The 23,416-nt window shown below is 34.2% G+C and overlaps 2 protein-coding genes across 5 annotated transcripts; both read left to right on the forward strand.

The window, feature by feature from the left end:
• Nucleotides 1–570: 570 nt before the first annotated feature.
• LOC142549926 (putative RNA-binding protein C25G10.01) lies at nucleotides 571–5,049 on the forward strand. 2 transcript variants are annotated; one of them, XM_075659160.1, is made up of 7 exons: nucleotides 571–688; nucleotides 792–811; nucleotides 1,885–2,030; nucleotides 2,136–2,235; nucleotides 3,803–3,952; nucleotides 4,508–4,580; nucleotides 4,645–5,049. In XM_075659160.1, the coding sequence occupies exons 3-7, from the start codon at nucleotides 1,903–1,905 to the stop codon at nucleotides 4,845–4,847; spliced, it is 654 nt and encodes a 217-aa protein (XP_075515275.1). In that variant the 5' UTR covers nucleotides 571–688; nucleotides 792–811; nucleotides 1,885–1,902; the 3' UTR covers nucleotides 4,848–5,049. The 2 variants fall into 2 exon arrangements, with proteins under 2 accessions (XP_075515275.1, XP_075515276.1); XM_075659161.1 differs by lacking the exons at nucleotides 571–688; nucleotides 792–811 and having other exon boundaries at nucleotides 1,061–2,030; nucleotides 4,508–4,577.
• A 2,956-nt stretch (nucleotides 5,050–8,005) lies between these two features.
• LOC142549927 (phosphoinositide phosphatase SAC7-like) lies at nucleotides 8,006–22,842 on the forward strand. Of its 3 annotated transcripts, none has more exons than XM_075659164.1 (21): nucleotides 8,006–8,070; nucleotides 8,283–8,486; nucleotides 8,576–8,659; nucleotides 9,950–10,077; nucleotides 10,161–10,252; nucleotides 11,373–11,434; nucleotides 11,634–11,686; nucleotides 11,782–11,815; nucleotides 11,932–12,012; nucleotides 12,277–12,383; nucleotides 16,661–16,747; nucleotides 16,851–16,928; nucleotides 17,025–17,095; nucleotides 17,187–17,285; nucleotides 17,820–17,919; nucleotides 18,866–18,974; nucleotides 19,130–19,202; nucleotides 19,915–20,008; nucleotides 20,410–20,502; nucleotides 20,658–20,724; nucleotides 22,585–22,840. In XM_075659164.1, exons 2-21 carry the CDS (start codon nucleotides 8,339–8,341, stop codon nucleotides 22,713–22,715), a joined length of 1,791 nt encoding a protein of 596 aa, XP_075515279.1. In that variant the 5' UTR covers nucleotides 8,006–8,070; nucleotides 8,283–8,338; the 3' UTR covers nucleotides 22,716–22,840. The 3 variants fall into 3 exon arrangements, with proteins under 3 accessions (XP_075515279.1, XP_075515278.1, XP_075515280.1); XM_075659163.1 differs by having other exon boundaries at nucleotides 8,014–8,198; XM_075659165.1 differs by lacking the exons at nucleotides 8,006–8,070; nucleotides 8,283–8,486; nucleotides 8,576–8,659 and adding an exon at nucleotides 8,679–8,757 and having other exon boundaries at nucleotides 22,585–22,842.
• The last annotated feature ends 574 nt before the right edge of the window (nucleotides 22,843–23,416 follow it).

Below are 23,416 nucleotides of genomic sequence, written 5' to 3' on the forward strand. Positions count from 1 at the left end.
ATATATTTTTTAGTGTAAGATTTGAAGTAAATGTGTTGGAGATGAATGTTATATTTGGTGCAGAAACTGCACTATTTTGGTACAGAAATTGCACCAAAATAGATTTATGGATTGTAGATGGCCTTACACTTGATCACTCAGATTTCTAAATTAATAAATAAATTATCAATATCTTAAATTTAGAGATTGTTAAAAATTCTCTATGAAAAAATGAGTACGAATTAAAAATATGTATAAATAAAAATTTGTGCTTAAAACTTAAAAACAAAGAGTTAATAAATATTTTTTTGGGAGAAGTTTTTATTGATATCGAGCTTTGGATTTTTTTAAAAGAATAGGTCTTCTGTTAGACGATCTTACAAATCTTTATTTGTGAAACGGGTCAATTCTACCGATATTAATAATAAAAAATAATATTCTTAGCATAAAAAGTAATACTTTTAATGGATGACCTAAATAAAAGATTCGTCTCACAAAATACGATCCATGAGACCGTCTCACGCAAGTTTATGTGTTTTTTTAAATTAGTATTATTATTAATTTTCTTCTAATTCCATTGCACTTACGTATAAATAGAACCTAATTCCATAGCGCATTTGCACCGGGTTTCGTTTATTTGCGTAGAAAGTTGAATTAACTGCTCGAAGCCCTTGGAGCACTCGCGATTTAGGGTTTTACCCCCACCATGGCAAGATCTCCGTCTCTTATGATGTTTTGTATGAAAATCAGTCAAATATCGATTTTTTTGTGCTTTTCAATAAGTCTTAACAGATTGTTTTTCCATTCTGCAGGCTGATTCTCCTCGTGCACGGTAATTTTTTTAATTGCTTCCTTGACATCGCTTTTTGATCGTTTTGATTTAATTTAGGATTTTCTGACCAGATTCTTTCAGTTGAAGGGGGCTTTATATTTTGGTTTTCCGATTGCGTGAAAAACAATAGCTAAATTGGCATTGTGATGTTTGTCGTCTGCTGTTTTCGTCTGTGGGCCAATGTGTTTTGCAGACAAAACTCCTATTTATGGAAAAATAACATGTCGAATTCGGGAATTTTCTTATTTTTGGGGTGGGTGCCATATCCGCCACGGAATGAGCTGGCCTTGTGGTTCCTAGAAGGCCTGGTATTATGTGCGGTGGTTATTTCTCATGGTGAGAATATTTAGATTTTAGTGGCTCAAAATTTTAATGTGATGTGTATTATGTCAGCGGAATGAAATAAATTCAGGCTTTTATGTATGGAGAGAAGGGAATTTGGAACTTCACCTGGATACTGCATCGGTTTGTGTATTAGCATATTAAATTGGATTTTTCCGTTGTTTAGAAAAGATGGGGACATGATCCACTTTTATTTAAGAGACAGACCAGTCACTTTTATGATATAATTGATGTATGTTTTATTTTTCTTGCCCTCCTACTTCAAAAGTGCGAAAATTGAGTAGATGTACCATGGCTGGTTTCAATTCTTATTTAAGTAAAGTAATGCACCAACCATTTGTATGTCACAGTTCTCTGGAAGAAACTATCATATAGGAAAGCGGACTTATATATTACAGTCTGCTGTTGCTGTAGGTAAAACGTTGCAATAGTCTGAGCTGTTACCAAGCATTTTTTATTTTTTGAATCTAGTTCTCACTTCTCACTGTCATATCCAGTTCAGCTATAGCTTTTTCAACAGCCAATGTGATTGCTAATAAACCTTGTATAAGTTTCACTCTTTAGATTCGATCTGGTAGCCATGGATGGTCTTTGTTTTCATTGAAAGATACTTCTTGACGTGGTTTGTTATTGTACAAAAAGATGAAGTTTAACTGTCTTCAGTCGTATTTACTGCTACTTCTGTTCATACTAAGTGTTTGACCTTCTGTTCTACCTCATATTTGCTTTAGCTATGCCCACTCTCCTCCATGGGAAGAAAAAAAATGAAATCGAGGTCAAGATCAAGGTCTAATTCTCGATCTCGATCTAGATCTAGATCATGGTCGAGGCCAAGGCCCAAGTCTAGGTCCAGGTCTGGGTCTAGAGATCGTGGCAGGCAAGTTACAATATGTGTTACGTTCAGTTTTGCAGTTTTCTCGTGTTGTAGATTGTCATTTGATGTATCGATCATAGTTGACATTCTTCTCGATCTGTCCTGCAGGACTGAAGCTGTTAACAAAGGAGACACACTCTATGTTACGGGACTTTCTACGAGGGTCACTGAGCGAGACCTTGAGGATCATTTCTCAAAAGAAGGAAAGGTGAATTGCTCCTTCTATTTTATTTTTTCACTTTTATGAAAAATTGAAACTAACAAATTGGGTATGGCATGTTTTGATTTTGTGTGGAACTTTATCATTAGAATGTCTTTTAGATGCAATTGAGTGAAGCACTTGAGGAGTTGAGGTTTTTTTTTGCTCGAAAAGTTGTCAAGAGCCCATGTAGCTGAGGTTATTTTAAGCATCATATAAGCATTTGGAACTTAGATTTTACAGCAACTTATAATAATCTTAAATTTATTTCTAAAGTTAAGCTCTTAAATTTTTGGATAAAACAAGTCACTGGAGAGGAAAAATTGAAGAGAGAAGAGGAACAAATCAAGTGAATTGGAGGAAGGAAAAAAGTGAGACGGAAAGGATTGGAGGATAGTTTGGGATATGTAAGGTAAATATTAAGGTTATTTTAAATAAAACTTTCATGGTTTTAAAAGAAATTATCTGGCGACTGGCATGATCTTACGTCTTTTAAAAAAATTATGAGATGTGAATAACTTGTTTTTAAACATCATATTTTCAAAATAATTTAACAAATATTTGCGAACATCTTATAAGATATTTTAATTACCTAGAGTTGAGCTGTTCAAGCTCTAAGTTTGTGTTTGGATACAGAAGCTTTTGGAGTGAGAATAATTTTCTAACTTTTGTCAAAAAAGCGTTTTTGCTGAAAAGTACAGTTGGTTAGGCATTTTTTTTTAAAAAAAGCACTTAAACAAGCAAGAGGCCTCCAAATAGAAAACAGTTTCTGCTTTATATAAAAACACGTAAAAATATTTTTCTTCATGAAAGATTCTTTTAGGCTAAGTGCTTCCATACCAAACTGATCATGAGTAGTTAATTGTTTTGATCAAGTGTATTTGACGAGAGTCATGATAAACGACCTCTATCAATAATCCAAATACTTTCTTAGGATGTTTTCAATTGCAGAAACTCCACAATACAAAACCATGATCCCAAAAGATAGATCTTGGTTTAAGTTGGAAAATCAACCGAATGATTATACAACCACCACAAACTGAATTTCGCTAAGGTTTTTGATTTCTTGGATACCATTCATTTGAAGATTTGAGGATAACGAGTCCAAATTCAACACCACAAGATGACTGATAAGAATGAATCTTGATAAGTTCAATTGATTTGTTCAATAAGAATTCAAGAGAATCTTGCAATTTTCTTGATAAAAATGAATGATATATTCTGAACATGTTTACATAATTATATATGAAAATCCTAAACTAACTATGTGATATCGGCTTAAGCTAAAGTTGCCCATAAAAGAGCGTGAACAAGTCCAGAGTCCCAAGACAGATGTAATTAGGCTCCTAATAAAAATTTGTTAAATAAATATGGCCCATAACAAAGAAACTTAATTTTAATTTGAATTAAGTTAATCCCCTTCGGACATACAAGCATAATTTTCTATTTTAGCCCTTGAAATGTCTGCATTGAAATGATTGTCAATCATAGAGAGTGTCACATAATTGTTTTCTTGATTTAGCTTAGATTTCTTTTATCATGTTAATATTTGTTGTTTTCCCCTATTTTATTACAGGTGAAATCAGTATTTTTGGTTGTGGAACCGCGTTCCCGTGTTTCCCGTGGTTTTGCTTTTATCACAATGGATTCTGTTGATGATGCCACCCGCTGTATCAAATACCTAGATCAATCAGTTCTTGAAGGCCGGTACATAACTGTGGAGAGGGTAAGCTGTCTGTTAAGAAACGGTTGCCTGGACTATTTAATTCTATTATAGTCTGTTTGACGTGAAGGTTTTCTGGTTATATTCAGAAGACATTGCGCTAGCTATGTTGGCAGAAACCAAAGATGATGAGTCATTGGAACAAGCTAAAACAGCTTTTCACTTGCATCTGATCAACTAAATATCAACTATATTGTCCAACAACTTTACAACCTCAGCAAATACTCTCAAATAAACAACGGTCTTTATCAACATTGTAATCAAGCATTTATGGTATTTCATACCTGGCATTTTTTCTTTTTATTGGATTCTGATTTAGGCAAATGAGAGAAATGACTTTCTTAGTATATCTTTCTGCAATGTTTCTTTTCCTAGATTTGAACTATTCAGGGAAAGTTAGATATGATTTCTCTGTTTTATCTACATTCATGTTTTTGAGGTTTTATTTCTCCGCTCTTTCCCATTCTGTGAGATATGCGTTGTTTCTATTTCAACTTATTTAAGTATAGATACTGCTTCGCTAGAGTACATGAAGTGAGGCCATTTATTTCCTTGCAGTCCCGGAGGAAACGTGGAAGGACTCCCACCCCTGGTCATTACCTTGGACTCAAAAGCACTCGGGGTGATGGTGGTAAGTTATTTAGTTTAACTTTGTCTTTGGATATGGTGAAAACTTTCTCATCATTTTTGTTAAGGTTATCGAGGTGACCGTGGCACATATCGTGGAGGTTCGAGCCGTGATGATTATGGATACCAAAGGTCTTCTAGGCGTTCTCCTTATAGAGGTGGACGTGATTACTCTCCGAGACGTTCTCCATATGGAGGTGGGCGTGATTACTCTCCTCGGCGTTCACCTGCTGGCAGAAGATCAAAGAGGGACAGGTCGTATTCTCCATGACATAGCTTTCAATCGTCTACGTGCTTGGCTTCAGGTGAACGGACAAACACATTAATCATGTTTGTATTTTAGATCTAAGTCTTTTTTTCAAAGAGTTCTTGGTAATGCTTTGTTTGGATTAAGGTAGATTATCTCCTATTATGTTTTGGCACTTTTGTCTGTTACAGACTTATTGTTATCAAGCTCAACGTACTATATCTTAGCTGCCTTGATCTTCTCATCTCTGAATGTCATTGCGTTTGAATTTTTTATTTGTGTTTTCCTTCTGAATCTTTTCGATTAAATGCGGCTCGAAAGCTGAATCTGCCGAGTTTCCTTGGGCCACTTCTTGATCAATTTATGTTAAAATGTTTTGCTACAGTTGGTTTTGTATCATTGCAGCTACGTAGCCTACGTTGGGTTCAAGTTTTGCTTCATTTATACCACATTTAGAGAAATATTCTGCTGTGTGTTTTATATACCATTAGATATATTTATGAATCTCATATAAATTTGCGTAAAACCTGTATATAAAATATATGCGATATTTCTTCTACATAATATGACAATCCCGTGTCCCATCTCACAGTGCGACACGTGGCAAAATTCGTTCAGTGTACTAGGCAAAGTATTGTCAACGGCAGCAAGAATTTCCGAAAACATTGAAGTTTTTTTAAGCACTATAAACAAAAGCACCAAAGTTCATTCTCTCGAAGTTTGTTGCTGAACTTTTAAAATACATTTTTCGAATATCTGTTATTCAATTGTGTGTAAAGATTTACCAAAAGGTTATAAAGTTTGTAATATACATTTCCATTGAGTTGTTTGAACGAGTGTATCGTGTCTTGGTGAATGGCTATGGATGTAACCTTGTCTAGAATTCAAATATAAGTGGTAGGTTTTGGATGGATTAAACATGTTTTGGCCAAACCGACTCAAACTTCGCTTAGGTCCAAGTGATTTGAGTCCGTGTTAGAATACAACAGCTTTATACCAAGTTTTATGTGTTACAATCAAGCCACGCGTGCCTAGTTATGGGCTCTTTGATTCAAACCATATTAGAGTAAATAAATTCAAGGGAGTTTAAATTGGTTATGTGTGTCGGCAAGTACAGGAAATATTTCATGTATGATGGAAGCATTCAATGGGGTTGAAGAATTTGAAAACGGAAACAAAAACGTGGGGTTGACATTATTTGACTCGGGAAAATTCAGAGGAGAAAACGCGTTTTTATATGCGTTTTCACACGGACAAGGGGCTCTATAAATAGAGCTTCTCTTTCATTCTGAAATCATCCCTTCTTCGAGTTTTCTCTCATCCTATTAGTTCTATAATATTTGTGAGGTGTTTGTTCTCCTGTATTAAGAGAGTGTGTATTCTCTTTGGAAACACAGTGAGTGAGTTGTACACCACAAAATATTATAGTGGAATTTTTTTCATTTTGTCCGTGTTTTTACCCTAATAATTTTTAGGGGTTTTCCACGTAAATCTCGGTGTCCAATTTATTCTTTATTTTCGAGTTTTATTATCTCAAATTCCATACGTGGGAACAACAATGTGTTGATAATTTGTTATTGTGGATGTTATAGTGAAGTCTAATCCATTCTGCAGATCAATGTCACCTGTGCTTTGATTTGGTAAATAACTTCTAGCGTTTGATATGTGAAATTTATGTGTTTAATGGTTCATCGTGACATTTCATAAACATAGAATGGATGTAAAAATAAAATATTTTATACATGCATATTTTTTGTCTGTGTAGCACCAATGCATGACAATAAATTTCATATTGTACCTTTATTATATTGATTTACCCATTTTAATATGTTTGTGGATTCGATGTGATCGTTGAATCATATGGAGTTGCGACTAGTTTGAGAGACGTTGTCGGCCGATAAGGCATATTATGTATGTAAACTCCAACGAGCTGATTGGCACATATTAGACTAGCAAAGGAGTGATTGTTATGACGGTGTGACCAAGCCTTGTCTATTGAGCTCGAGCTGCTGTTGTCGTACATTTAACGATTGTGCAATTATTCTTATTCCGATTATCTGCGTGGACACACATTGTATTTATATATCACTCATTATAATAAATGTTCTTATTTTAATGATGTCATATTGGAGTAGTACTAAATTCCTCGAATCGTTACCTTATTTTTGTATAGACGCTAACTAGGTCAAAAATATGATGACACGTGACATCGAAAAATGAAGTGACGACATAGAAAATTATTGATCTGATACATCAACACTTCGAAAAAAATGATTAAAAGAAATACGGACCAATTTATTGGACTGAAACAACAAATTGAAAGTTTTTAAGACTAAGAATGGAAAATGAACAAGTTATTTGCAAAAATTGTATTTTTGCCCATAGTTTAGACGCCTGCTTTTATACAACTTTTTTTCCTCATTCTAGTTTCGGTTATTGGGTCGTTGGAACCTTCCTAAACATCATAAATGTGATTTTAATTGTCACAAGTGTACTTGGTCAAATCTAATAGTTGCTCGTGAAGCGTTTAATACTCTTCTAAAACAACAAAAAAGCTATTCTAAAAATCGAATAAAAACAGCAAAAGATTGTTCTAAAACCATCAAGAGAGAAATTTGGTATACTGGGTTTGGACTCCTAGTCATGAAGTATGAGAAATTTAAATGTAGTTGGGCATATATTTTTTTTTAAAAAAAGGTTGGGTGCTTTATACCGTTCAGGTATTAAAAAAAACGACACCAATCCGAGCATATAACAAAGTTTAGTATAGCTTAGTTCACATGTAGATGTGTAGGTTGGATTATTTGTTAATAGTTAATACAATTAATTACTCATAAATACTCTAATTAAAGAGTGATGAAAAAACTGTATTTTTACGCTTCAATTACTGATTGAATCTTGTAAATTTTGGAAAATATATAGAGATAACTAGAAATTTAAGAGATATTTGCATGCTTGTTTTGCATTTTTTATGTCTAGAAAATTAAGAGTCGGGTCAATCCTACCGATATTCACAATAAAAAGTAATACTCTTAGCATAAAAAATAATACTTTTTATGGATGACTCAAATAAAAGATTCGTCTCACAAAAACCGATCAGTGAGACCGTCTCACATAAATTTTTGCATTTTATATTAAATATTGCTTACACCAAACACGACACGTCCATGTTATCAAAAATAAAAAATAATATATCTAGACTGAAAAAATAAAGCATGCAATGGAAGAACATCAATAATAGCAACGAGTACGGCGTTTCTGTTAATTCAGTTTTCATACCGCCATTTCCAATTTCTTCATTTGACTCGTTCCCTATTCAATTTCCATACTTCTCTATTCCTTCGAATTCCCTTCTACGTGCTCCCTCGCTGTTAGGCAAGCGCCTCCTCTGAAATCTTCAAATTTCATTCCTTTTAATGGTTTCTGTTTTTAATTGTTCCAAGATTTGTTTTATGGCAGGTGATCGAATCGATTTGAATTTGTGCTGAACTGGGTTTTCAGTTTTAATACTGATAATGATGGAGAAGGCTGATCCTGCCCAGAAGCTGTACAACAGAATGCGGCTGTGGGAATTCCCGGATCAATACGTGATCGAGCCTACTGATGGATCTTCAGCCTCCTTTTTGGCAATCAGTTGCTTCGACGGCTCCATGAATCTTATCGGTAATACAATGATTTTTCTACAACATTTTTTTCCCTTTTGTTGTTTGTAGTTGCATAGTGTTTTTATTTTCCGATGGTTTGTTGTGCAGATGAAATACCTCAGTGCAGCTCGCTTCGCGTTCCTCAAATTCGGACCATCTTTGGCGTGATTGGGATGCTCAAGCTAGTGGCTGGCAAGTTTTAAGCTTTATTAATTCTGTGCGATGAATGATATTGTGCGTCGAGCTCGTTTCCTTTCTCCTCTCGGATCATCTGGATGGATGCTCAAATGGTTTGTTTCCCCTATATCGTGCCACGAGGCATGATGCATAGATTATTATTGATGAAGGTCCTTGTTCCTTTTTAGTATCATATTTTGTTCATCAGTTTGCTGAAAACTTGAGTTAGGTACTTGAAGGGTGAATTTGTTTAGGATCGAGATGGGTGGTTGAGTTTCTTTTCCCACATGATGGTGTAAAGGATGTAATCTCATATTTTATGAAGAAATTATATCCATTGCTTGGTAGGTGAGTCTATCATCAGATTTTTGCAAGGATGTTTTATTCTGGGAGATTTCAAGCCTTTTAAGTGACATTTTTTTATCCTCATGCAATCTATTTCATCTACGGGCTTTCTATTCATGTGATAAATCTGAGTGAGCTGGAAAGTCACGCATTGGAATTTGGAAATTTCCTCTAGCCACTATTATAGCCATTGACACCATTGCTGCTAGGACAAATGGAGAATGACGTAGATCGGAAGGGAAAAAAGGTGCTTCTTCAGCATTGGGAATGGAGGTGGAGGCTAATTATTGGGTTGATGACTACAGTAGGATGCCATATTTTTCAATTAAGAGCTGGGAGGTGTAAGAAATGGCTTGGAGATTTTAGGGAAACTATTGCTGACCATTATTCTTCCTGCTGGTTTCTTCCTCATTGCCTCCTGCTTGTCTGCCATAAAATTATTATTTATTAAATCCAGTGCCCTTTTAAAAGCTTTTCCCTCTTCCTGTGTCACCTTCTGTTTGATGCCAATAAACCAACCTGAATCTGTTCCATATATTATTTGAACTTAGGGAATCAATTGTCTATTGAAAATAATAACCAAATATGAAGTATTCATTAATGCCAGTTGGTTTGATATATTTTTTCATATTAAATTATTTGAAGATTGTTTTTCCAAAGCTAAACTTTTTCTGTGAGGTTAGAATATCTTCATCTCGGTTTTACTATAAAGAAGAAAATCCTAGTTTAGAATAGTGAGTTTGAGGATTGGATGGGAACTGTAAAGAATTTTAATAAATCCACAATGAAAGTTGTGTACAAATACGTGCGATATTGTTTCTACTTTTCGTGTGACAGCCACAAAGATAGGATTTTTCTATAAATAGTAAAATAGAAATTCCCAAACTTTGTCATATTGTTTCTTTAAGTTTTAGATATTTGTTTCCATAATCTCAGTGGTAATATCTCTTACTTTTCCAGGGTCATATTTGTTCGTGATCACTGAACGTGAATGTGTTGGATCTTATTTGGGTTACCCTATCTTTAAAATTAATTCAATGAAGGTTTTACCTTGTGATAGTTCTCTCAAGAATTCTCCGGAAGAACAGGTTTATAAATAACCAAGTTTTTTCATTTCATGTTTGAAGCATAAGTATGTTGTTTCCATTACTGAGAACCTTTTCTTATCCAGAAAAAGATGGAGAGCGAGTTTTTGCACTTGCTAAAAGTTGCTGAGGGGACTAATGGTCTATATTTTTCCTATGATGTGAATATAACATTGAGGTATCACATCATAAATGTGTTTCCAACAAATTTCCTGTGAGCAATTTCCTCATCATTGGCACATAGCAAAAATCGTCATAGCATGTTAAAAAGATGGCTTGGATTAGGATTGCAACTGATAAAGCATGTCTATTTGTGAAAGATTGGGTGCAAATTCTAGATTATATTAACTACCAAAACAAAAAGATAGTAGGCAACGAACATTATAGATGACTAAATAGTATATAATAGGATTTAAAGATATGGATAAACAACTTGACAGTTTCCACCGTCAATCAGATGGTGAATGATTCGTTATATTTTATTTAATTATCAGATCTTGTTGGAAAATTCTAGCTGTTTATTTTCATGATTTTATAACCTTCCCCAAAGGTATGCATGCTTCCTACTTGAATGGCTAAATGTGGAACCCATTAACTGGGCAGGTGTTTGTAAAAAGCTAATACCAAGAATTATATGCAGTTAAATATTTATTTGGTATTACAGTATTATTTTCAGTTTCTGGGATAGTTTGTATAAGTTTTTCATATATAAAGTCAAATCACTTTTCTCTCTCTCTCAATCACAGCCACTAAGCTGACCACTCAATTGCAAGAGAATCAGTTTAGCCAAATTTTGTCAATGAACTCTCTAGAAAAAGTAATTTCTAAACAATTCGTTTGTAGGATTGAGAAAACGGGAACATATTATTCATCATTGATGATGTTTTTTGTTTGTTTCCTAGGCCATCAAGTGTTTATGTTGTGAAGAATATGATAGTTGCAAACAACTATACTCATCCCACTACTTTTTCTTACATAATGCCTTTCCACTAAGTTGAAGTGAGTTGATAGGATTATAGTAAACACGGTTTCCTTTCTTTCTTTTTGACATAGGAGATGACTATTTCTTGGGCATGCGAATTTTCTACTTGGTTAAGTATTGCCTAATTCCTCTAATGCATAATATTTTAATTTGTTTTTGCTGAGGTATTTATCTGGTATAATCTTCTATATTCAAAGTTTTTTCCTTTTATTTATGGGATTACAGGGCTCTAAAGATTTTTGTTGTTAATATCTGAAACATGTGTTGATACTTTTAGCAATTATTTTAAGTTTATAAAATTTGACTCATCCTGCAGTTCTCAGCGGTTGCATGATTTGGGTGACGAATCGAAGTTGCTTCCTCTCTGGAGACAAGCAAGTGTTTTCTCAACATTACTATATGCTTGTTTCCATTGACTGTAAAAAATGTAGATCACACTCATTAGCTTCTAGATCACACTCACTAGCTTCTAGTCCTCATATATCTTTGTTTTATTGGCCTTATTTCACTGTTGCAACGTGTGTGGCATTTAGTGTCTCAAACATCAACATGGCAACTAAAATTTTTCTACAGGCAGATCCTAGATTTCTTTGGAACAGCTATATGTTGGAAGTGCTTATAGATAACAAGGTCAGCTTTCCAATTGAATTAAACTAGTTATATATTCTTTCACAGGAAACATCCTTTTGATATTATAATAACTGATATGCTATTGCCTTATGCAGCTTGACCCATACTTACTTCCTATTATGCAAGGCAGTATCCTTTATAGTTCACCTCGTTTTACCTTATTTCATTTGGCTCATCATACCATACAGTCCATAATCCATATCATCAATCTTTGCTCATGAAGTTTAGCCTTAATTGGTCATCAGGTTTTCAAAACTTCCAGACTGCCATTGTGAAAGATATCCTTGATGTTACACTTATTGCACGAAGATGCACAAGGAGAACAGGTGTCGAGGCAACTGTAGTTCTCATAGCCTTGTGCCTCCACCTCCATCCACTTCCCCTCTTATTTGATGTGTTTTATTGTTTATTGCCCATTAGACCTTCATAAAGGTGCTGTGGATATTTTGTTAGTTGTATGTGAAATTCCATTAAATCTTATCGGTGGTATATTGTGTGATTTGTCTCATATACACATTCTTCAGTCTTTTGTTTAGTTTACATGATGTCTTATATATTTCCTGTGGTTCCAATTTTGCCTCTCTCCGAAGGTACCCGCATGTGGAGAAGAGGAGCTGATTCTGATGGTTTTGTTGCAAACTTTGTGGAAACCGAACAAATCATGCAACTGAACGGGTACACTGCATCATTTATTCAGGTGATCTCCTCATAGATCTTTCATGAATTTATGGTGTTGAAAATGTCATTGTTATGTTAGTAAATTTAGAGGCTGAAATTAACTATTTTAGAGCTGAGATGTTGACTATATTTTATTTTGCTTTATTTCGACATTATACTGTTCATACTTCGGATGTGGATTTTTTTTAAAAAAAATTAATTGCAATATTAATTTCTGGGTTGTACATACATCACCATGATAAGACTCTTGTTTTACATAAAATATAGCACTGGCTAAGTGCCTTTAAACAAAGGCATTAGTATTGAGTGTCGGACCTTAAGTGGCTCACGAGGAATGAAAAGAATATATCCTATTTGATTTCGAAGTCCTCATATAGCATTGTTTCTGATCAGATATGTTAGTTGATGCCACAAATCCGAAATAAGAAATTTAGTGTCACATGATGAACCCAAGTGTCAATGATTCTGATAGCTTGATATTTTACCTACTGAAGGTTTTTTCCTCTAATGTGAAATCACCTTCATATATCTTGCAAATTCGCAAAATAATTAATTATGGTAGTTATCCTCGGAATGCCATTCTCGGTCCTGAAAGTGAAACATGTGCTATTCATCTTATTTTTATTTATTAGATGGACTTTAATTATCATTATGTATGGGTGGTGATATGGATCAACCGATCAACAACCATCTACCTACTTATACCCCCAATAACATAATATATGGATGAAGATACACTCTTTAGTAGACCCAACTGTGGTTTTTATCGGAATCGTAATCTGAAACTGGATCCATCTCTTAAAAGTTGAAACTAAAACCTTTTCTTGTTCGGTTCCAAAACAGAAACTGGAAATGAGGACTTATGGTTCAATTCTGAATCCTAAACATAAGAAATCGAAACTGCAACTGTGTGGAACCGTAGTTGTAACCGTAATTTAATATTAAATTGTAAGATCTTGTAGTTAATGCATTCAATAATATATATATATATACTCAGTTTATATAATTCAATTCAATCTTTTAATTTTATTCATTGTTAGCAAAACTTTAAATATTCATGATATTTTATAATATAATGATCAAACAATTAGTTTAGTTAGTTTGGTTACCCCTATGAATTATATCCCTATTTTTTTCCTTGACCTTTAAAACTCAAATGAATAAATTTCAGTCAAAATGAAATCAGACCATAACTAAATAGGAATAAAAACCATTAGGAACCAAAATAAAAACCATATCCAAACCATTTGGTTCTTGTTCCACCTTACATTAGAATCTGTCAGGGCCCGTGCTCTTAATTAATATTTAATTACCAAACAACAAGAATTAAATGGTGTAAACAGCGGAAACGAGTTTAAAACGTTCATTTGGGCCTACAGAAATTTCGGCATGACCTCTCCGTAAGTAGGACATCCCAAAAATTTCAAAACACAACAACAACAATAATATACGCTCGAAAATAACATCAAGTTCACAATCAACCAAACAAATATCCTATAGCCGCACTGGCCAGGACTAGACACAACATACCACAAATAAAATCCAAACAACATTCAAACATAACCATACAGCTACACAGGGCATCTCCCTGGCAAATGTATTAAACCAACATAATATATATAAATATCCGGGAACTCTGACACAAACCAATTGAGTACTGGGTACCACTCGCTGACGCTCCATCAGACGCGTCAAATCCCCTGGAATGACCTGCTATGTCATCAAAAACAACCACAACATAAAAAGAAAACCGGGGTCGGACCCAAGTACGACAAACCAGTAAAATTACGACGTATATAAAAGACATGTAATAATACCAAGTAAATGCAATGGTATGCGATGCATGAATGGTAACATGGAATAACGGATACTAAATGGACTCCAAACGAATAGCATCATCAACAGTAACAGTGGCCACCCGTGCCAAGAATGCAGCATCAAATCTCCGCTCGTCCATGCACGTAGCATCGGGAATGCGAGTAGCTAAGTCGCTCGTCCCTAGCTGTCATCTGGGAATGTGGCTAATCCTAACCCACTCATCACTCTGATGACTCAATATATCTCAACAGAATCAACATAAATCGCCGTCAAAGGAGTCAAGGCTCAATATGTTATGCCAACACAATCAATGCATGAATGCAACTGAATAAACATTCAAGGCACATAGTAGCAAACAACATTCACCGAGTATTCTTACACACCAATATAAGCGTCATAATGATATAGGTTTGAGCGTACCTCAACTTCAACTTACAATACCACAGAAAATCTTAAGGAATATCGGATGAACTCGTCCAACGATATAACCTACAATATAAATTCGCTATACACTTCAATATACTGCATTCTAACCGACTAAAACAAATTAAATCGGCTCGGTTAAAATTCGAATCTTCGGCAGCCTATAAACCCTTATAAAAATTAAAATTCAAGCTTAATACCTCAAGAATCAAAACTAAAACACACAATGGTGATCTCGCGAAGATGGCCCGCCGGAAACACTGTTCACGATCTGAAAAACGAGCTGAAAATTAGGGGAAAAGCTTAATTTTCCACTACACAAACTAATCCACCAAAACACAACTAAGAATTGAAATCAAATCTTTACCTAAAACCGGATCAAAGCTCACACGAACAGTTGCTGGAAACAGGGCTGATCGAGCTCAATAACTTCACTTTTATAAACTAATACACCAAGAACAACCAAAATTCGAAGCCAAAAGCTTACGTAAAACCAAATCAAAGTCTACGCGCACTAATGCTGGAAAACAAACCAAATCGAGCTCGTCACCTTCCGATTCATGGCAGGAAATAAGCAAATGGAAATGAGGAAAAAGATTTCTAACCTGTTGCACTAACATTCCGGCATCTGGCAGCGCGACGACACTGAAGCAGAAAGATGGAGAGAAGCGACGGGTTGCAACGCAGGGGATGAAAAAACTTTATGGATTGAGCCGCTCACTGATTTCTCAAATGGGTTGATTAATATATTATAGAAATGGGCTGGGCCTATTATAGTTATTGGGCCTCACAGAATCAGAACCGTCTGTTCTAGAACCAGAACCATCAATTTTCGAACCATAGTCAGACCTGGTTTTTAGATTGTGAAAAGATCTCATAAAAATTGGATCTAATCCTTGGTTATTTGGAACGAGCATGGGTTCTAGTAGGTTGCTTATGACTTGCGTGTAATGGTGTAATTTCTTAGTATGATTAATTATGTTACAAGTAATGCAATTTGCTTCCTACAAATAACACATTCATTTTATGTGTGTTTGCCTAAACCGGACCTATTTCGAAATGTAAAATGTCACAAAAGCATGAAGTTGAGTGATTCAATGATTTGACAACCTCTATGTGACCTTACCCACTTTTCAATCACCAAAGGAAGATGTTTGTGGTTGCGCATCCATTTGCTACCCTTGATTATATAACATAATTTGTGTGAATTAATTGACCTCATACGCATGATGATTTTGTCCCACGTTAGTTGAAAATAAGAGTTTAAAATGATTTATAAGTGGTTGTAACAGACTCCTAGCCACTTGGGTTAATAAAGTGAGGACGAATACGAAAACAAAGTAGTTGCTACATGAACTCATTGTAGCCTCACCTGCACTGGCCTGAGTTGATGCATGATAGAATGGTATTAGAGATGAACATCCACAGAAATACACCAAGAGGTAAGTGCTACATGTATGAGAGCCGACCTATTGAACTTGCAGGACAAAGTGCTACGTGAATGAGAACTGGCCTATTGAACCCTCGGGACAATGTGCCACGTGAATGCGAGCTGGCTTCTTAAACCGGCAGGGCAAATTGCTACATTCACGAGAGCCACATCTTGAAATTGTAGAAGCCGCCTTTAAATTCCTGACAATGGTGGATCGGTCTGTTAGGCAGCAATAGAACGTCAAGATCTGAATGAGGGGTGATTATGATGCCCTTGTCCACATTGATTGAGAATAAGAGTTTAAAATGGTTTTAATGAACTCGTATAACAACTTGAGTTAAACATTTCCTAATGCAAAGACAAATACAAGGCACTTGCTTGCGCGGGCCTGAGCCCGGGGCATGGTTATACCAAAAAAATTCAAAACTTTATATAAAATCCTATTACTAGTACATCGGGTCCTCCTGTTAGTAGGAGCTGAATATAGTGATCATATATGATGTGATTATCATTTTGTGTGTATGAATAATAACTGTTCAATTTTTAAGTTCATTCATTTTTCTAAATTTTATTGTCCTTTTCTGATGCATTACATAATTTTTTTGGGTAATTTCTTCTTGTAGGTCCGAGGGTCAATCCCATTACTTTGGGATCAAGTTGTTGATCTGACATACAAGCCTAAATTTGAAATCGTGACACCTGAGGAAGCAGTGAGTAGTCTCCAGATTTTAATGTTTTGAAATCTGAACTATACTTATTAGTGATGTATTTTTTTCTGCTTAGCTAATTTCTTCCGCTACTCAACATCTGTAGCCTAGAGTAGTTGAGCGACATTTTTTGGATTTAAGAAAGAAATATGGAAATGTTCTAGCGGTTGATCTTGTCAATAAGGTACCTAACTCGTCCATGTCATTTATAACTTCCATGCAATATATTTGTGTGCTGTTATTCTCGGTATATTGTCCTTTTCTTCTAAATTTTTAACAGCATGGAGGTGAGGGACGCTTATGTGAAAAGTTTGGTGATGAAATGCAAAAAGTTGCTAGTGATGATATAAGGTAGATGTGCTCGACCAATCTTGTCAATTTACCATCCAATGATCGCATTAATGCCATCTGACTTTTTCCAAAACTTTGTAATGTTCTGCAGATATCTTCACTTCGATTTTCATAAAGTATGCGGCCATGTTCATTTTGAACGCCTTTCCATTCTTTATGATCGAAGTGAGGATTTTCTCATTAAAAACAGGTATTTTTCCATTCCAAAGAAACATATTGTCTGCATACTTTATCTCAAATTGTGATTTAAGTATTTTGAGAAGGAAGGAATGGTTTTCTGTTTTTTGGATGAAATAAACTGCACTGTATACAGCAGTTCCCATAAATTGACCAATACATCAAAATAGAAAAAATAAACACGGACACTCCATAAAATCAAGGATTTCATTAACAAAAATTAAATATCTTATTCTCATTTCCAACACGAAAACAATTTGCTTTATTTACAATTTACACCGTATTCAATGAACTCCATCAAATACATAATCACCATATTCATTAGGTGAATAATGTTATGGACAGTTCTTATTAATTCTTTTGAAATATGGGATTGCTTCGTACAGTATATGGATCCTTTCTAAAATATTGGACGTACTTACTGAGTTTTGCATTGGTTATATATAAAAAATAGTAACTTGCCAACACTCGGCATTTAGTCATTGTCTGATATCAGATTATATGGTTGTGTTGCTCAAATTCTTTGTGGACTTGTTGGGGATGATAGGTATCTTTTGTTAAATGAAAAGGGGGAGAAAGTTGAGGGGCAAGTTGGAATTGTGAGGACAAATTGCATTGACTGCTTGGACCGTACAAATGTCACCCAGGTATAATTTGTTTTTCTTTTGACTTGAAACTTAATTTTTGAATATGAGCTCATACAAATGCTGCAGGGTAGGAAATTACTTGTCTTTTCCAGGGCTTTCTTTTACCACTTATTTGAAGAGAAATATGAAAAATATCCGCAAAGACCTGAAAATAAAAATCAGCACTGCCCAATTTCTCTGAGATGTTTTTAGCATGTTCTTTTTTGTTCTAAAATAGAAATGTGAACAATTGATATCCATTGTTTATGAGGAAACCACGATACATATTTTTCCTTCTTTGTAAGCATAAGAATGTTACGCATGAGAAAATAGTGTGAGGGTCTGCACATAAACATTCTATGTGTGAGGTTGCAAATTCGTTAAGTCCCTCTAGTTTGAGAGGCATCATTTATAGAACTGGAACAAGTTTCATATTAGCTTTTTTCTAGAGCTCCCTGCTGGACTTGGGACAAGTTCTGATTTGATTGTTTGGGGAACTCCCTGCGAAGGTAAGGAATATTGTGCAACTTGGAATACAAAGTCAACTTACAACCATGGAACTAAGGTGTGCTTTGATGGATGGAAATAAGAGCATGTGGCACGTGCAATATCTGTGGAGATCATCATCTCCCCTACTATTGAAATGAATAGAGACCTAGTGTAGGTTCTCTTATATGGGTCAAAAGAAAATCATTACTGGTGCCAGTTATACTCTTAACGACAACCACTGACAAATTCTAACTAGGCTGCAGTTTGCAGTCTGCTAATTACATTAGTTATGCATTTTTCCATTGATAAAATATTGACAGATTAATCTAGTGGAATGGCTTAGCTTGAACGTCAACTTCTATTTTGTTTCTGTAGAGGATGTCATTCATAATCTAATACAGTTACTACCTACGGATAAAATTCTTTTGTTCAATAGCTTTCAGCGAAATATTTTTTCATCCTTTTTTATTGTTTGCAGAGCATGATAGCGCGTAAAATGCTTGAGTTTCAACTTCGCAGACTTGGTATTTTTAGTGCCGAGGAAACTATTGCTACACATCCGAATTTTGATGAAAACTTCAAAATTTGTCAGTACTGCTTTAACTTTAATAATTTTTTTAATGACTTATTAATTTTCATTAGCTTCACTGGCAATTGTGGGGATTTGATGTTGATGTTTTCCTCAGATTATTGATGGCTTATTCTTCTTGCACATTTCTCTTGCTTGAAATTTACTTTTCAGTGTGGGCTGACCATGGGGATGACATAAGCATTCAGTACTCTGGTACTCCAGCCTTAAAAGGAGATTTTGTCAGGTATACTTTATTGAGTTATATCTATTTAAATGTTATTCTTTATGACATGACTTGATTTTGACTGTGTTTCGGAGAAACATTGATGTTTATTTGTCATATATGACGAGTAAATTGGCAGAGAAGCTGTTAGTTCTGCTCCATTTCTTGTTGATCCATGGAACCACTCTCATAAACAAATGTCTTAAGCTAACAATCATTCAATGTATCTTGGCTTTTATTAATCGCATGAAATATTTTGATGATTCTGACTAAATATTCTGAATATTTTTTTAAAAATGAACTTCGATTTTGTTCCACAACTCTCACCCTTTGGATTAATGAATGCCGAGACATACATGAATATGAATCTCGTACACAGTAGGAACTCTGGCTGTGGGGCTACCTATATGCTTAGTCACTTTCTTTCACTTCCAATGTAGCAACAATAGTAGCATTGTATTTTTGGAACAATTGACCAGGCTAAGCAATTTCTGAAGTTATTTGTGGATGATAAATCTCAATAATCAGCTTGAGTTCTGCACTTGTTTTGAGAATAAAGAAATAAATCAGTTCATTTCAGAACCCTTTCTCACGTGTTTCATCTCCCTTTACTTTTATTTCCTTTTTTGACCAAAATTTGATTTGCTGTATCTTTTTTATGATTCACCATTAACTTTAATGTGGCAACAATGTGAAATATATTTTTCTAGGTTGATGTTTTCTTTACATTCAGATTTGGGCATAGGACAATGCAAGGTATTATGAAAGATGGATGGAATGCTCTCATGCGTTACTACTTAAACAACTTCTGTGATGGCACAAAGCAGGTTCACATACTTGCCTCTCTGTTATTTATGGCTTGCAGATTGTTGAAGTTGTACAGTTGCTCAGCTATCATTGTGGAATTCAGTTTTATTATCTTATAGTATACTAGTGACTTCTGATGTTTCTGCATCATGGTATTGATGGATTTCTCCAATTGACGTTCTTTCTTCTTTTGTGTACAAATTATGCTTCCATGAAGTTAATGATTCTTTTTCAAAATTTTCTTTGAACACCAAGTATGTAGGATTTGTGCTTCACTTTTTCAGAAAAAAATTAGCAAATTACGCCTACAATTTTTAACATAAACATTTTTGGGCGTAAAATTATTAGGCACTGAAATTTATTTTTCGTCTTACTTATTTTTCATCTGAAATGCTGATGATTTTCCTTTCATTTTCTAAAGGATGCAATTGATTTATTACAAGGACATTATATTGTTTCTGTTTCCCGAAGCATGCCCCCTACAACACAGAAAGGTGGCATTGAGGCTATAGCTGTAAGCAATACATACAGTTGCCACCTTAACCCCATTTTTCTTCCGTAGGCATTGATAAAAATCTAGTTTCCCTCTGATTACAATGATACTCCACTCTAGTTTTCTTATGATACCTTTTCATATCAAATATGCATTATGTTATTCGATTTCTGCAGTCGTTTCCACTAGCTTTGTCGATGATTATGACCGGGTTCTTCTTTGCCACAATTTCACTTAGACGAGGTAAGAAGGCACTCTTATCAACTATATCTTTTTACCATTAAAATCTTAAACTTGTTCCCTTATTTGTTTGGAGAAGTATGTCCCAACTAAACAGGTGTCTTTTGTCAAAAACAATGCTGGGATCGATGTATAGTTGAAATGTTGTTTTACCTCGCACTCTTATCAACTATATCTTTTTAACATTAAATCTTAAACTTGTTCTCGTAGTTGTTCGGAGAAGTGTGTCCTAACTCTACAGGTGTCTCATTTCAAAACCATTATTGGGGTCGATGTACAGTTGAAATGTTATTTGGGGGTGAAGGGGCCACAAGTTGCAATAACCCTATTCTTGAAAAGTTCAATCTTCAACAAAACAACGAGCAATTAGATTGAGTTTGCTCATTCAACATGAGTGAAAAACACTCAAACTAATCCTCTGAAAACTCATTTAAGTATTTGAAACAGCGTGGAAGTTAAAATGTATGCGATCATGAAAGCAGTAAAGTAATGATGTTGAAAACAACAAAAAGAACGCAATATTATAGAGGTTTGATGGTGAGTAATTTTTTACATTTTCTCTTCCAATAGCAAGGAATCTCCTGGTAATCTTTGATCTACACCGATCTCCAAAGCCTTCACCAATCCCTGAATTTGCAAGACTCAAATGCTACGTACAATTTGCAAGTACAAACCACCAACTTCTGGCTTTACATCAGTATTGCACTCAGTTACAAAAGTTTATGTGTCGACAAAAATGACCCAAGAATCACTCTATCTCTATAAAGCTCAACATAAAAATGATTTAAACTTTTTACACAATAATCAATGAGGAGTAAAATCTCTAAGTCCTAGAACAACTAAGCTCAGTATCAGATTTCACAGCTTAGAGACAAAATATTTTATGCATGCTTGAATAATTCATGTTTGCTCGTGAATCATTCTTTTAGTTGGTTGTTTCATTAGCTTTCAACTCTGAAATTCTTTGGCTATTGATAGACGGATATGAGTAATCATCAACATTCACAAAAAAAGATCCACTTGACATAATCTAATTGTATACACTAATTCCGCGACTAACTGTGTATTATATTGGTAACGACTTACTAACTAGCAGAGTTCATTAACATTCTTTGTCCTATAGCTCAATTCAGCATAAAATTTTTGACGTTAATTTCTTTAAAAATATCATAACATTATCAATTGGAATTTCTGGACTGACATCCTTGATGAAATTCCTTGTCTGATGGAACTGTAAGTCTAGAAAGGAGAAACACTAACTATGCCAATTTAATTTTCTCTGTTGGAAATACTTGTCCTTGCTTAAAGATAGCTTCTTGAAGTAGTTAAACTATTCAGCTTTACTTCTACTGAAATGGCTTTGTTAGTCATACTCTTTGCTGTCTAAATATTCTTATTCTTTAATATCTATGACAATTCTCAAGTCTTGTTTTTATCTTATCCGAAATTGAACGTCTAAGCCAGAATCCTTGCTTAGCTTCAGTCTCTTGAATTTGTAGAGAACAAAATACGAAGAAAATACAGCAGTTTACAATTCTAAGATTTTGATTTCACTGAAAATGGTTACAAAAATATTATTCTAACAGTTATAACTGCATCTAGTTCCTCCTACATTATGTAGATGTGCGTACATAGATGTACTAGTATTTTGGTAAATATGGATTATGGGTCATTGTTAAATTTAATAGTTACTATCATGAGAGATGTGTTGCATGTAAAGGCACGACTCAATACATATGTTCAGTAAAAAAGATACGGCTACATATTTGAAAACCATTTGCAAATTGATTGAAGTCATGATTTACTTAATTTCCTCTTGGAAGTTACACTAATTCATTTCTTTACTTGTATATATGTCTGCAGTTCAATATAACATGTGGAACTTGTTGTTTTCAATCATGTGGGCAAGCATGAGTTTGGGTTTAGCAGCATTCGTGAGGACCAATGGTCGCACATTCTGTAATCGTCCTCGTCTGCACCAACCTAGGCGTTGATTCTGATCAATCAATGTCGTACGAAATTGCAACACCAAGTGCTAACAATGAGATTCATGGTAATTCGATTGTTATTTTTTGTATTTCAAATATAGTCACTATCATACTAGCATGAAGCACGTGCGATGCACGTAAATAACAATTATATGATAAAAATAAAAAAAATTGATTTTCTAAAAAATAATTTGAATCATTTTGTTATTTATTTGATTTTAATATGTTGTTATATTAGACGAATAAATTAATTAAAAACTTATATAATTACTTTCGAACATTTTGCCAAATTCAAATTCAAATTGTTAATTTTATGATATATAATAAATTATAATTAGCATAATATATAGAATAAAATCAACTGAAATAAATTTTTAAAAAAAATATATCTAAACACCATATATAAGGCATAATAAACTAAAACTCAATCAAATTATGGACTTTATCAATACATAAATAATAATTTACATAATTAAGCACAATAACGATAAATAATTATCAATTTAAAATATCGTGACTAACTCATCCAAATAACATCAAACTAATGAAATAATAATATTGATAGTAAAATATAACTCATAATATTCTATTTATATAATAGTTAACACCTACATAATTGTTTTACTTTTGTTTTTAGAATTTTATATCATAGATAATTAATTTTATATCAGAGTCTATCTTTTATAAACTACATCGATGATTATTAA

Source organism: Primulina tabacum, chromosome 6 (genome assembly GCF_025594145.1).
Source record: "Primulina tabacum isolate GXHZ01 chromosome 6, ASM2559414v2, whole genome shotgun sequence".
NCBI classification, from domain to species: Eukaryota; Viridiplantae; Streptophyta; class Magnoliopsida; order Lamiales; family Gesneriaceae; genus Primulina; species Primulina tabacum.

Excerpts from the sequence above, each read along its gene's own strand:
- LOC142549926 (XM_075659160.1), top strand. The coding sequence starts at position 1,903 with ATGGGAAGAAAAAAAATGAAATCGAGGTCAAGATCAAGGTCTAATTCT. Across the intron at positions 2,236-3,802 it reads ATTTCTCAAAAGAAGGAAAG|GTGAAATCAGTATTTTTGGT; the intron begins GTGAATTGCTCC and ends ATTTTATTACAG. Across the intron at positions 4,581-4,644 it reads AAGCACTCGGGGTGATGGTG|GTTATCGAGGTGACCGTGGC; the intron begins GTAAGTTATTTA and ends ATTTTTGTTAAG.
- LOC142549927 (XM_075659164.1), top strand. The coding sequence starts at position 8,339 with ATGATGGAGAAGGCTGATCCTGCCCAGAAGCTGTACAACAGAATGCGG. Across the intron at positions 11,816-11,931 it reads ACTTCCTATTATGCAAGGCA|GTTTTCAAAACTTCCAGACT; the intron begins GTATCCTTTATA and ends ATTGGTCATCAG. Across the intron at positions 20,725-22,584 it reads CACAATTTCACTTAGACGAG|TTCAATATAACATGTGGAAC; the intron begins GTAAGAAGGCAC and ends ATATGTCTGCAG.